The sequence below is a fragment of the Cucumis melo genome, chromosome 8 (assembly GCF_025177605.1).
Source record: "Cucumis melo cultivar AY chromosome 8, USDA_Cmelo_AY_1.0, whole genome shotgun sequence".
NCBI classification, from domain to species: Eukaryota; Viridiplantae; Streptophyta; class Magnoliopsida; order Cucurbitales; family Cucurbitaceae; genus Cucumis; species Cucumis melo.
In genome coordinates this window covers 24,782,219-24,798,102 of record NC_066864.1, presented here as the reverse complement: position 1 = coordinate 24,798,102, position 15,884 = coordinate 24,782,219, and the positions used below count along the sequence as shown (strand labels likewise).

General features: G+C 36.5%; 1 protein-coding gene across 1 annotated transcript; it reads left to right on the top strand.

Annotated features, from left to right (window-relative positions):
- The first annotated feature begins 6,153 nt into the window (after nt 1-6,153).
- Nucleotides 6,154-7,931, top strand: LOC103485990 (spermidine hydroxycinnamoyl transferase-like). The gene is made up of 2 exons (XM_008443771.3): nt 6,154-6,838; nt 7,043-7,931. The coding sequence occupies exons 1-2, from the start codon at nt 6,182-6,184 to the stop codon at nt 7,757-7,759; spliced, it is 1,374 nt and encodes a 457-aa protein (XP_008441993.1). The 5' UTR covers nt 6,154-6,181; the 3' UTR covers nt 7,760-7,931.
- Nucleotides 7,932-15,884: the final 7,953 nt, after the last annotated feature.

Here is a 15,884-nt window from a genome sequence, read left to right as displayed (position 1 = left end):
TAGACCAAAATCCTCCCACAAACATTACACACAAAATAAAGTACTTTATAATTACAAAGCAAAACTTAAATCAGTGAAAACATAACACAAGTAACAACAATCCTAAATCAACGTTTTCTTTTACATAAACCAAAATAAACAAGGCCACAATGACAACTAATATTTTCATGATAACAACAATAATAACACAAAATAATCGAGTATAAAAATCTAGTTACACAAATATAATTAACATAACTCAACTAGATAAAGAATACATTGTTGACTAAGAGCTTATCAATTTGAATCCTTTACCTTCATACGAGTTTTAATAAAAAGCTAAAGAGAACATGAGAATTAATTAACTTAAAACCATCCAACCAAAATCTTAGATGCATTTGTACAATAAAATAAAATAAAATAACATTAGGTAATCTCGAACACCTTCTAACACCACAAAATCATAGATAAACTCAAATTTTTACCTTTTGATTTAGGCAACATATATATAAACTTTTACTTAATTATGCTATATTTTTAGGATGAATCTATACCATAAACTTAAATTAAGTAGAATCTTTTGTATGACATAGTAAGTTGATTAAATTTTATATTAATTGTCACGGAAAAGGCTTATTTGAGTATATCATTCCCACACGTACGCAATACCTCTCCTTTCACATTTATTCTATATATGTATCTATATATGTACAAACATAGTGAAAAACTAGTTAATGTGTAAATTTACTTAAAAAGACCTTCTCAAATTATTGAATTTTCAAAGTTTCACTCTAGGAAATTGTTTTTCTAGTTTGATATAGTAGGCAGATTATATTTATTTTAGTCATGAGATTGGTATGTGCAAAATATTATTTTGAATATAGAGACAATAAATGACCTTAACTAAATAATTTAGAGAAAAGATTTATGAGATCTAACTAAAATTTAATAACAAAATTATTATTAGTATTTTTATTAATAGAAATATGTGACCAAATTAAGACAAGTATAAGGGCTAAAATCATAACTTATTGTTTATAAAATTTAAAACTTATGATATATCCCCTCCCACCTGGGAACAATCACTCATCTAATAAATGAATTAACGTACCATTTTGGGTATTAATGTAAACATTTTGCCGCTTTATTATATTTTTGGAAAGATCCCTAAATAATAATGTAAGATGATGTGGGTTAATAATAACCGTTAATAATAATGATAATGATAAATATTGGGAAGTCATGTACCGGTATACAACTTCTTTTAATCCAAGTCAACAAAATAGGTGACGTGGATTAATGGAAATAGTGTACCCACTATACAACTTCTTTCAAAAACCAAAACAACCCTATGTTTTAGAATAGTTTGGGGTTATACCCCATTTCTAAAAAGTTTTTCATACTGCCCCAGTTTTCTCATTATTTTAAAAGAAAATATTATTTGTGAAAAAAAGGTGAGTAAGGTGCAATACGAATATTATTAGTTAGAAAACTAGAATAAAGATAAATTGGTCAGAAATTTAAGCTACAAAAAAATAAACTAAAATATACCTTTGCTTTTTTTTTTTTGCATGGTCAGAGGTAAAAGGTTAACAAAACCGTAGAGTAAAAAGAAGGGAAAAAGATGAAAAAAAAAAACAGAAAATATATACTAGTTAGTAGTTTGTCCCAAATTTAGGAATACATCAAAGTCTTCTACAACTGTAAGTTATACTACGATGAAAATTACAAAATGTTTAAACTAATTCCATTACGAATCTCTCTCAAATAACTTGTCTGCGTGTTTCTTCCATAGGGAATTGCAAATGGCCTTCAATATGTTTATAGTTTGAGTTTATTTTGTGTATTCTAGAATATTTGTGTGTTTAAAGTATTATTTTGGAGGCTATGAACAAAGAAAGAAGTATAAACTTAAACATCAAGATTTTTCGATTTGAATTGATGCATAGTGAAACAGAGCAATAACTTTGTTATAGAGAGGGAGTTACCTCTTAAGCTATCAAATAATTGTAGTTGAGACCCCATAATACTCGTTTTACTCCTTAAATTTCCATTGATTCCGCTATAAAAAAGTGCTATTTTATCATACCATGAACATAGAACTTTGGGTCTACGAGAAAGTTCTAGAAAAAAAATCTTTAAACGTTTTCATAAAATACGGCTACACCTTCACATTTATTGTTTCATAAAGTCTATCACAATCGATGTCACGCCCCCTCCCAAAGCCTCCTCATGTGACCAAGTGAGGTGTGATCGCCTAGACACTCAATATCTACCTCACAAGCAAGATAATACGTTGGGTGCCTAATAAGCGGGATTCTACAACTAATTTTTCTCTTTAATGCATACCATAGACTAAGCTAACTCAGCTAAAAACTTCATTAAAAAAAACACTTACTCTGATTGAAGGTTATATCACCTAAGAGTTCTACCGCATTGACCAACTCCAACATAAGTCATGCGATGTATTCAAATGACTAACTCACAACGCTTCAAACATTTTAACCAAAATACATAAGAAAGAAAGTACCTCATTAATGTGTAGAAGAGTTTACAAAATGTCAATGTCAAGGTAAAATGCAAGAACCAAAAGTTTAAGATACAATCAACTGAATTACAAAATATTTGTTCCTTCGCTTAACAAATTTACATGCTATGTGACCAAACTGGTGATTACTAACAAGAAGATGTGAAGCAACAAGGCACAAGCGATCAAGACAACAAATCATGTTGGATGTCCTTTGCTACTTTACTTGGGGGGAGGGGGGTGGAGACAAAAAAAAAAAAAAATTAAAATATTAGACAAAATGCCTAGTGAGTGGAGATTTCCTCAGCACATTTCATTTTAATAAATGGTTTTCACAGAAACAATGCTATAAATAATAAACTTGAAATTTATTTCACTAGCTCAACGCGATTTATCATAATATGCGTTTTAAATCCAAAAACTATTTCATTGCCTCTAGCAATTGCAAACATTTGAAATCCACAACACTTAGTTCATAAAAATTTTCTTTGGAAATTCATTTTTTCCTCGCATAATTCATTTCACAAATCATAAGACATAAAATCACAACATATCACAAATGTACCCATCACCTCGGTTGAGATGTCATTCATACACTTTGATCGTCGAGTTATGGTTGTGCAGAGTAATCTTAACGTATCAGCAAATATAACCACTTACCCATACATGTATGAAGTGTTTTTTAATACCAGATCATATAGCAATTATAAGATATTCTTACACCAAATCACACGGCAGATTACAAAGCAAGTATGAGTCGTTCATTACATATGGTACCAAAATATTTCACAAAGCATAAATCATAATCCTTTTTAGAAACATACCCATTTATAAATCAATTGGCATTATTAAATAAACATCAATACTCAAAAGTCTAAATATGATTTGAAAATCATTTTGGTTTTCAAAATATTTTAAAAACCAACGTCTAGTAAATTTTTTAGCCTTTTACTTAGCTCAAAGTTTTGATTAGCTCTAAAATTTGCCTGGAAATTCCTATTTATATACTTCTCCGGTGAGAACTTTCATGCCAGAATGATTATTTCTACTCGATAGTGAGTTTCAATAGATCGTGTTCTGTCATATAGTTCTTACCGTCGAAATTCTGATCAGAATTGAGCATTGTGCTTCATACGTAAGGAATGACATGGTCAACTACTTTCAGTCGACAACTCTTTATCGCATACAGTTTTATCATGTAGCTTAGGATGCGATAAAGGTCTCACAATAGACCACCAAAAAATTGAGCTACAAAGGCTTCGCATCTAGTCCACAGTACTAGAACCAACTTCATTAAGTCTTCACAGATTTTGATCGAACAATTTCTTCCTCCATCGTGAAAATTTTGAGCAAACGGACAATGGAAAGCTTCACGATTTCACGGATTTCAGTTCGAGGGATTTTTTCCTCCATTGCAAGGGTTTCTAATGAACAGACAATAGATAGCTTCACGTCTTCACAGATTTTGACCAAAGAGCTTCATGCATGATGGTTTTTTTTGGGTGGAATAGGTTGAAGATGGAGAGAAGTTGATGAGAAAAACGAAGATACAGGGTTTCTTCTTGGTTTATTGGTACATTAATTACTTACCTTGATATATGTTTTATCATAGTGTATTTTGGGTAAGTTTTTAATTTTGGTGAAGCTTTAAGTTTGAATGTTGTGTTTTTAGTTTAAATGTTGTTATTTTTGGCCATTTATATTATTCGTTTTTTATTAATTTTTAAAATTTGCCATTCATATAATTTTTTTTCCGTTAATTTTCATAAATATAACAAAACATCAAAATATTTACGATTCATGTAACAAAATCAGGAGATCCATGATATTTTCATAAATTTCAAGTTTGCCCTTGAATATTGTAGACAACTTTTCATTTCTTTTTCTTTTTTGTGATTTAAGCATCTCATGTTCATATTATTAATTTCTTCGTATTATTACTTCTTTTTCTTCATATTCCCACTTATCCTTGTTCGTGATTTATCCATGTTCTCTTCTATAATTTCTTCCTTCTTAGTCATCTCTCTCTCTCTGTTTTTTTTTTTTCACTTCTTCAAATTCTCACTTGGTAAACGATCTTTATTATCTCTCGTATATTCTTTCTTCCTCATCTCTAAAAGATCTTATACTAAGAACTAAACGCTCTTGGATCTTGGTACACGATTGATCTTGAACAAAAATCGTTTAGATCTTGGTACACGATCGTTTAGATTTTTGGTATACGATCGTGTACCAAATCTAAACGATATTGATACACGATCTTGTACTAAATATAAATGATCTTGGCACACGATCGTACGTGAACAAATATCGTTTAAATTTGGTACACGATCGTTCAGATTTTTATACGCGATTGTGTAGGAAATATCATGATCATTGAAGAATTACACGTGTGTGGCCAATTAATCGCGCATTGATAGGAGCATTTTTTGTACTTTTCATCGCGGATCTATAAGCTTTTTCCGTTTTCAAAGTTATTATATATTGTGTAAATAATATTTTGTTCGTTATTTATCCAAACTAAAATATTTATTTTCAGGTTGGCACTTGTATTATATAAAATTTCAAAAGACCACACAATGGATTATCATTATTCTTATGTTGAATCCGAACTTAAATTGAAAAAGAAAGATGGAAAAAAAAAGAAAGAAAAGAAAGTAAAAGTGGAATGGAAAGGGAGCATGTAACCAATTTGAAACCCGGAAGTACTTCAGTATACAAAATAGTTACATCTTTCACAATACAACATCATGGTCTTGTAATTGACTTTCAACGTCAGGAAGTACTTCAACCTTCCTTTTTGGACAAATATAATTTAGAATCACAAATTGTATCAAATTTTTTTCCCCCAAAGGTTTCACCAAATTCAACTACAATCACAAATCAAACATTTATGACTTAAATCATAGGAACTATACTACAATTCTAACCCTAACATCCTACCATCAATGCAATCACAAAGTACAATGTTGGAGCAATCATAAATAAAACATTTATTTACAATCAAAACCAACTTCAAATTCGTTTTGTTTTTTCTTTTACCTAAACCAAAATAAATAAGGCCACAGTGTCAAACAATATTTTCATAACATTAACATCAATGAAACAAAATAATTGAGTATTAAAACTTAACTAAGCAAGTAAAGGGACATAACTCAACTGGACAAATAATACACTATTGACTAAGAGATTAGCAATTCAAATTTCTTATCCATTTATAGTACCTAACCTAATTAATTGTAGTACGAAAATTAATTTAGTCAAAAAACGTAACACTGGCTAGAAATCTCAAAGAGCTTATAACCACAAAATCAATAATAAACTCCAACTTGTATATTGTGACGTAGACAACATATACGAACTTCTACTCATCCATATTAGTTTTAGCATGAATCTATATCATAAACTTAAATTATGTAGAATATGTTCTATGTTATAGTACGACTATTGAATTTTAATATCGTCAAGAACGAAAATGCATATTTGAATAATGCCAATATACATGTCAAACCATATTAAATCATCTTTAATTTTACCAATTCCCACACACAATGGCCTCCCCTCACATTTATTCCCATATATATGTATAAATATATAGTGAAAAACTATTTAAGATGTAAATTAACTTAAAAAGCAACTCCCTCATTCCATTCAAACTCTTGAAAACCAACAACAATGGAGTCTATAACTATTCATTCTTCCTCCATCATCATTCCTAACCTCCCAACTCCCAATCTCACACTTCCATTATCGGAAGCTGACCAATTTAGGGCATGGACTCACATCTCAACCGTCTACGTCTACAAATCCCCCAACACAGTCGTCGTTGTTGATTCCTTAAAAAGCTCCCTTAGCCAAATCCTTGTACCTTACTACCCTTTCGCTGGGCGCCTCCGCTTGATCGTTGGCGGTCGACTCGAGCTCCACTGTTGTGCTGCAGGTGTCGTGTTCATCGAAGCTTCTTATGGTGGCACACTCGATGATTACAGTGACTTCACACCCTCTGATGTTGTACGAAAACTCACTCCTGAGGTAGATTATAATTCACCAATGGAAGATGTACCAATGTTTCTTGTTCAAGTGACGAGATTCAATTGTGGTGGACTTGTTATTGGCCTCAACGTTTCTCACACTCTTGTCGATGGGGTCTCTGCCATTATGTTCATCAACTCGTGGGCCAGCATTGCACGAGGAGAGAAGACGGCAGAGAGTATTTTGCAACCATCGCATGATCGAAATGTTCTTCAAGCACAAAAACCATTTTGCACGCCACGATTCTACCACTGTGAATACGACGTATTGCCATTCCTCATAGGTTGCTCCGACTCTGAGGTAAGCTAAATTATGAATTGAAATTCCATCTCTCTATGGTTCAATTCTTAGGTTTTGTTGAAATTCACCTTAATGATCAATAACTATAGTTTAGTTATCTACCTCCCCCTTGTCTCTATTAACATATTGAACATATGGAACATCTTTTTTTATTTAGGTTGAAATGATTTTTAAATCTCTCTAAAATTTTAAATCATTGAACAGGAGGAGAAGATGAAAGAAACCAAATCCACATTGTTGAAACTTACCAGGGAGCAAGTTGAGAAGCTAAGAACAAGAGCAAATTCTTCAAATCCAACTAATCGAAACATCGATAAAGTGGTAGATGTCGTCAATGAAGAACTACTGCAACCACGTCCATACAGTCGATATGAATCTATCACGGGGCACATATGGGTGTGTGCGAGCAAAGCCCGTAACATCAACGATGACAAAAGCAAACAATCAACGTTGGTTCAGATAGTTGTCAACGTAAGACAACGGCTTAGGAAACCCATCCCCAAAAACTTTTGTGGAAATGCTGCCTTGATTAGCATAACTCCACAGTGCAAGTTTGGGGAGTTAAAGTCTCAACCATTAAGCTATGCAGCTAAAAGGATAAGAGAAGCATCATGGAAGATGACTGATGAATATGTGACGTCAGCGATAGACTTTCTAGCAACACAAGAGGACACTATTCGAGTTAAAGGTACATTCTGGGGCAACCCGAATCTATCAATAGTGTCTTGGATGTCGATGCCAATATATGACGCAGATTTCGGGTGGGGATACCCAGATTATGTTGGACCATCAATATTAGATAATGATGGGAAGGCGTTCATCATGTTAGGGCCAAACAACGATGGTTCGATCATCATAGTAATACGGTTGCAGATGAAGTATATGGAGGATTTCAAAAAGTTCTTCTATGAAGATCTTTGAAAATGGTTTGAAAAATAGCTCTAGTTTTAAAAATTGATATTTAAAATATTACTCTAGGATCACCTTTTATAAACATTTCAAAACATACTTTTGAAATAAAAATTTGTTAGAATTATAAAAAGTGAGTTTGTGTTGACTTAGAAATAAAACTAATTAGAGCACTCTCATGTCATTTTCTGTCTCATAACCACAAACATCCTAGTTATAAAAGTCAAAGGGATAATAATATCAAACTTTTAAAACAATATGAGTATTGTGTAAATCAATTTCTCACAATTAAATTAAATTAAATTTTAAGAAAAAAAAATGTAAAAATGGGTAAGAGCCGAGGCAAAAACAAAACAAAACAAAACAAGAAATGTATAAACGGTGATGAGGAGAAATCAAATCTTATTGAAATTGAGTGATGTCATCTAATTGTAATTTCAAAATATAGAAATATGTATATGTAAATATTATCCAAACACACATATATATTATCATCTAATGACGAATACATCTTAAACAAATATTAGTATGTAAAAGATTATGAAAGTTTAATTACAACCTAAGAATTAAACTACAATTCTATCCCAGCTTGAGCAAGCTTTAGAGATCGACTAATAACCACATATATTTTTATACCCTTAAAATCATTAACCCAACTTTTCTTTTAACCTAAAAATACAACGTTTGTACATATTTGAGAGTAAATTTAAAATTCTTAAATCCATTTTTTTAATTTTCAAAATTATCTTGAAACATGTCTTTATAACTAAAATATAATTTTATATTTAATTTTATACATTTTATAAATGCAATTTTATTGATCTTGGATAAAATATTTGTCAACACTCAGTACGCATTATACAAATACGTATATACTCTATATATGAAGCATATTAGTCATTTACGATAAATGTCAAAAATAAAAATAAAAGCATACTTTTACCCCATCAAAAATATCATAAAGTAGAGGTCGAAAAAGAAAAACAAGAATAAGAACATGAGAGGTATGGTGATAATAAAAAGAAAAATTGAAAACATGTGTAGGTTACAAATGATCTGTACAACGTATATTTATAGAGTTGTCCAGAAAATGTATAAAAATGTAACATAAATAGATGATAAAAAATTATGAGGATATTCGAAGTGAATTAATAGAAAGTGTAATAAGAATATTTATAACAAGTTATAAATAAAAAACGAGATGGGAACATGGATGTGACTGCTCAAGTTTATCTCACGAATTTTTTTTCCTTCATTGTTGTCACGCCTCGCAGCCCCACCCTGTGTCAAGGGCATACTTGTCCAAGGTATTATTTATCTATGTCCGTATGCCCGAATTCCCCTAAATCGCTTTATCTTTATGTCTTGAAAGTAGTTTAGGTTAATTTTTTCGTTTTCGTGTCGCCGAGCACAGTGTGACATTTTGGCTTTTTCATATGCAAGCGTGTCAAGGCCAAAAATCTTAATATGTACTATAGGGGTACATGACTAGTCCGACCCCCGCCCAAGCCTTGTCGCACTCTTTGCAAGTTAAGCTATTTTCTTTGCAATTGATAGTCTTCAATGCTTTCTTTATGATGTTTTCAACTATTTAATTTCTCTCTCCCGTTTTATAAAAACATTTTCTCAAGAACGAGGAGGGAGGCTACATCATACCGCGAGTTTGTCCGTGGATTCAAAATTTCGAACGGCTGACTTGTTGATCGAGCTAAACAAGTGCCGCACAATCGTGTTGAGAAGTTACGATTGTGACAAGTGGTATCAGAGCCAAATCGGCTAATCGATGATAAGACCGAAACATGTTGTCCGCTAATCCATCGAGCAAGTCCCAAAGAGATCGACTAGTAGAGATAGAAGAGCAGATGCTCTACCTAGTCGAAGTCCCGACTCCATCCGCTACTTGGAGTCTCGTCTCGATGAAATTTTCGAGAAAACTAATACGATTGATGCGGTAGCTGGCCGTGTCGAAGGGTTTCCGATACAAGAGTTGATGGCAAGGGTCGACACCCTGGAAACAAACATAAACATCGGAAGAACTGTCAACTACGAGCGTGGAGACAATTCGACGGGCTCTGTTGCCCATATTGAGGAGCGTGTTCAAGAGATGGATAACTCTTAAAAGACACTGTTAGAGATGATAAACGGCATGTCAGAGGATTTCCGAGCTACCCTCGACGTCATCAGAAACGAAATCGCAGATGTGAATGCGAGACTGAGCCTCACAATGCGAGCAATGGTAAACCAAGCTCCCGCTGGAGGAGACATTTCGGTTAGTAGAGTGAAGATCCCAGAACCAAAGCCCTTCTGTGGGGCAAGAGACGCGAAGGTCCTAGAAAACTATATCTTTGACATGGAGCAGTACTTCAGAGCCACAAACACGGTTACAGAGGAAGCCAAAGTCACGTTGGCGACGATGCATCTGTCTGAGGATGCCAAGTTATGGTGGAGGTCCCCATTTGTTGATATGCAGAAGGGACGTTGCACGATAGATACTTGGGACGCTTTAAAGAGAGAACTTCACTCACAATTCTTCCCTGAAAATGTCGAGATCTTGGCTCGACAGAAGTTACGCGAGCTGAAACACACCGGTAGTATTCGGGAGTATGTGAAACAGTTCGCGGAACTGATGTTGGATATATGCGATATGTCCAAGAAAGACAAAGTTTTCTGTTTTGTCGAAGGATTGAAGCCGTGGGCGAAGACAAAGCTATATGAACAAAGAGTTCAAGACCTCACGTCCACGTACGTTGCAACCAAACGGCTGTTTGACCTGTCTAATGACTCTCAGGATGCGAGACGTCATCCAAGTTCCTCATATGGGGGAAGTAGGAACAACCGCCCAAGTTCTTCCTAAAACTACGGGAGGGGACAGATGCTTTAATGGAGATCGTAGGTCCCATCAATCGAATACTGGAAACTTCTGGCGAGGACCAAGTAACCAGAATGTGTCCAATCGTCCTCTTAGTTGCTTCATATGTAAGGGACCACACATGGCCAGGGAATGCCCGAACAAAACTGCTTTCAATGTATTCCAAGAATCTTTAGCCTCAGATTCAGACAATCAACAAAGTCAAACCGAGAGGGAAGTAGACCAGACAAAAGAAGTTGATAACCCTCGAATGGGGGCCTTAAAATTTCTGTCATCTCTCTAGAAAAAGGTGGGGGAAACAAACACACCAGTGGAAACAGGCTTAATGTACGTTGACACCTGAATCAACCAGAAGCCAACCAAAAGTACTATGGTTGACTCCGGTGTCACCCACAATTTCATAACAGAAGCAAAAGCTAAACGTTTGAATCTCCGCTGGGAGAAGGATGCAGGAAGAATGAAAGCCGTGAATTCTGCTGCCCTACCTATCATCGGACTAGTGAAACGAACGACGATAAGATTGGGAGGATGGAGTGGCCTCGTAGACTTTGTAGTAGTAAAAATAGATGACTTTGATGTGGTACTGGGAATGGAGTTCCTACTCGAACATCAAGTAATCCTAATGCCTTTGGCCAAATGCTTGGTGATCACTGGATCTACACCCTCGGTTGTACAGGTTGACCTACGTCAGCCAGATGGGTTGAAAATGATCTCGGCCATGCAATTAAAGAAGGGTCTCTCTCGAGACGAACCAACGTTTATGGCCATCCCACTCAATTCGTCAGAGAACTCAGGGGAGACAGACCCTAAGGAGATTATGCACGTGTTAGAGAAGTACCGTGATGTGATGCCCGATAGTTTGCCCAAGTCTTTGCCACCTCGGAGAATGATTGATCATGAGATCGAGTTGGTGCCAGGGGCAAAACCGTCGGCGAAGAATGCTTATCGTATGGCGCCTCCGGAGTTAGCTGAACTTCGGAAACAGTTAGATGAGTTACTGAATGCAGGGTTCATTAGGCTTGCAAAAGCTCCGTATGGAGCCCTAGTTCTTTTCCAGAAGAAGAAAGATGGGAGTTTACGATAGTGCATTGATTATCGTGTCCTGAATAAGCTCACGGTTCGCAACAAGTATCCACTTCCCATAATTACTGACTTGTTTGATCGCTTACATGGGGCGAAGTATTTTTCAAAGTTAGACTTGTGGTCGGGATACTACCAAGTGAGAATTGCAGAGGGAGATGAGCCGAAGACAACCTGTGTCACCCGATATGGTGCGTTCGAATTCCTTGTAATGCCATTTGGTCTCACCAATGCCCCTGCAACCTTCTGTACGTTGATCAACCAGGTCTTCCACGAATATCTCGATAAATTCGTAGTAGTCTACCTGGATGATATAGTGGTCTATAGTACGACCATGGAGGAACATAGAGACCACCTGCAAAAGGTTTTTCAGAAATTGAAGGAGAATCAACTGTATGTCAAAAGAGAAAAATGCTCTTTTGCACAAGAGTGGATAAACTTCTTAGGCCATGTGATAGAGTGTGGACGAATTGGAATGGAAGAAGGGAAGATTGTTGCGATACGCGACTGGACAATGCCGAAATCAGTCTCAGAGTTACGCTCCTTCCTCGGGCTGGCAAATTACTATCGTCGATTTGTCGAGGGATTCTCCAAACGAGCAAGCCCGCTAACTGAACTACTGAAAAAAGATGTTCACTGGAATTGGGACCCCGAGTGCCAAGCCGCCTTCGACGACCTAAAACAAGCCATGATGGAGGGGCCACTTCTAGGGATTGCGGATGTGACCAAACCTTTCGAAGTCGAGACAGATGCGTCTGATTATGCGTTGGGGGGTGTGCTCCTACAGAATGGGCACCCGATCGCATACGAAATTCGAAAATTGAATGCAGCCGAAAGAAGGTATACTGTGTCCGAAAAAGAAATGCTCGCAGTAGTACATTGTTTGAGGGCCTGAAGACAATACCTACTAGGTTCGTCGTTTGTAGCGAAGACGGACAACAGTGCAACCTGCCACTTCTTTACCCAGCCAAAGTTGACTTCGAAACAAGAAAGATGGCAGGAATTTCTGGCCGAGTTCGACTTCGAATTTGAACACAAGAAGGGGTCGAGCAACCAAGCTGCTGATGCCCTAAGTCGAAAACAAGAACATGCAGCCATATGCCTATTAGCTCACCTCTGAGGGAGCGAGATTGGTGGGTCGGCTAGAGACACCTTGAGAGAGTTCCTACAGAAAGATCATGCCACTCAGAATATCATGAATTTAGTGAAGGTGGGCAAAACACGACAGTTTTTGGTCAAGGAAGACTTGTTAGTCACAAAGGGAAATCGGCTATATATTCCAAGAGCAGGGGACTTAAGGAAGAAATTGTTATATGAGTGTCACGACACTCTATGGGTTGGCCATCCCGGATGGAAGCGGACGTACGTCCTGTTGAAGAAGGTCTACTTTTGGCCGAATATGAGAGATGATGTCATGCAGTACACTAAGACGTGTCTCATCTGCCAACAAGATAAAGTAGAGAAAGTGAAGGTTGCTGGACTTCTTGACCCTCTACCGGTTCCAACAAGATCTTGGGAGAGTGTCTCTATGGACTTCATCACCCATCTTCCTAAGGTAGGCGACTTTGAAGCCATCTTAGTCATCATTGATCGTTTTTCAAAGTACGCCACCTTCATCCCCACCACCAAACAGTGTTCAGCAGAAATGACAGCTCAATTGTTCTTTAAGCATGTTGTTAAGTTGTGGGGAGTCCCGACAAGTATAGTGAGTGACAGGGATGGTAGATTCATTGGCTCCTTCTGGACGGAATTATTTTCCTTCTTGGGGACAAGTCTGAACATATCCTCAAGCTACCACCCCAAACTGACGGCCACACCGAGCGATTCAACTGCATGCTCGAAGAATACTTGCGCCATTTTGTAAACGCAAGGCAAAAGAACTGGGTCCAGCTGTTGGACATAGCCCAATTCTGTTTCAACGCTCAGACAAGTTCATCTACAGGGAGAAGCCTGTTTGAGATTGTTTCTGGGAGGCAACCAGTACTGCCACACCTTGTTGATCATCCCTTTGCAGGGAAGAACCCTCAAGCCCTCAATTTCACGAAGGAGTGGAAACAGACAAACGACATCGCCCGAGCGTACTTAGAAAAAGCATCGAAGCGGATGAAGAAGTGGGCAGATAAGAAGCGACGACCTCTTGAGTTTCGGGCGGGAGACCAGGTACTCATCAAACTATGACCAGAGCAAGTCAGGTTTCGAGGACGCAAAGACCAGCGTCTCGTCAGGAAGTACGAAGGACCAGTTGAAGTGCTGAAAAAGGTAGGAAATACTTCTTACAGAGTAGCGTTGCCCATATGGATGAAAATCTACCCAGTAATTCATGTTAGTAACCTGAAACCGTACCATTAAGACACTAAAGACCTGCAGCGGAATATCGTAACTCGTCCAATTATCGACCTTAGTCAGAAGGAAGACAAAGACGTTGAAGAAATTTTGGCCGAGCGAGTAAGAAGGGGCAGAAGACCCGCACGAAGGATCTACGAGTATCTGGTAAAGTAGAAGAACCTTCCTGTGGAGGAGACCAGCTGGGAACGTGTCGAAGATCTTGAAGCGTGGAAGCAGAAGATAGAATATTTCAAGCTTCGCCAGTTGATGGGGACGTCAACCATTTAGGTGGGGGAGAATGTCAAGGGCATACTTGTCCAAGGTATTATTTATCTATGACCGTATGCCCGAATTCCCCTAAATCGCTTTATTTTTATGTCTTGAAAGTAGTTTAGGTTAATTCTTTCGTTTTCGTGTCGCCGAGCCACAGTGTGACATTTCGGCTTTTTCATATGCAAGTGTGCCAAGGCCAAAAATCTCAATATGTACTATAGGGGGTACACGACTAGTTCGACCCCCGCCCAAGCCTTGTCGCACTCTTTGCAAGTTAAGCTATTTTCTTTGCAATTGACAATCTTCAATGCTTTCTTTATGATGTTTTCAACTATTTAATTTCTCTCTCCCGTTTTATAAAAACATTTTCTCAAGAACGAGGAGGGAGGCTACATCATACCGCGAGTTTGTCCGCGGATTCCGAATTTCGAACGGCTGACTTGTTGATCGAGCTAAACAAGTGCCGCACAATCGTGTTGAGAAGTTACGATTGTGACACCCTGCAGGTGTCTTGCATCTCACTATGTGGCACACGGCGCAACTTAAGCATTCCTAACGCCTAAAGATGAAATGCAAGAACACTCACTTAAGTTTTTGAAACTTGGCTTTATCGCCTAGTTTTGTTTAGTTCCTTTAATTACTAAGCGATAAGGAAAATCATAACGCAGCGGAAATATTAACAAACAATCTATTTTATAATGAACTTAATAAATTCGGTCTAACTACATTTTCCATGCTTCTCTAAATACATGAGCTATAACATAAAGCTTTAAATGCCTTGCTCAGCTTCCTTGCATAGAACTCGCATTCCTTATCCAGACTTGGCCTTAATGCCTAAAAGAAACCTGGGGGAGGGAAAACTTAAAACATAAATCAAAACTTAAAACATAAATCAAAACTTAGTGAGTGATAGTTTTGAAAAAATGTTTGGCATACAACGTTCGAAATCATTTTCATAACACATAAATACTCATTAGTCTCTTTCATTTTTCTTTCTACCAAGAACATGAACCATTCTCACATATAGACTATTGTGATGTCCTTTTCATTAACAGCATCCCTTGAAGAATTTCCTAGTTTATTTCTCGTTACTCAAACCGCTAAGCTCAATACGCTCATTTTATGCATCGGCAAGTTTCACTCCATCATGCAGTCATTTTCTACATAGTAATCATGCAGTCATTTTCTACATAGTTGCCTTTACTCCTTATCATAATAGTTAGCTTCATTGATAAGAGTAAGACTATTATGGTTTACAAATAAATATAGTATTCGTTCAACAAATAATAAATTTTACATAACACAAGCTTTCTTTCAAAATCATTTCTTTTTATAAATGTTAACGCATGAACAATAACATTACAAACAACAAGGAATTAGAAGAAAGCTATAAAATCATTAAACACTTTGGAAAATCACTTACAACACAAGTTCCCTTCTTCATATTGCCTAGCTTCATATTTCCTCTTCTCGCCCAGTGGTTTTTCAGCACAACAGCACTTAATACCTTTTCTTGTCATAATCTCAAAGTGACATCCTTCTCTTCTGACTTTCTTCTATTTATACTAATTCTAATTTGGATTAGTCATC

Excerpts from the sequence above, each read along its gene's own strand:
- LOC103485990 (XM_008443771.3), top strand. The coding sequence starts at position 6,182 with ATGGAGTCTATAACTATTCATTCTTCCTCCATCATCATTCCTAACCTC. Across the intron at positions 6,839-7,042 it reads TAGGTTGCTCCGACTCTGAG|GAGGAGAAGATGAAAGAAAC; the intron begins GTAAGCTAAATT and ends ATCATTGAACAG.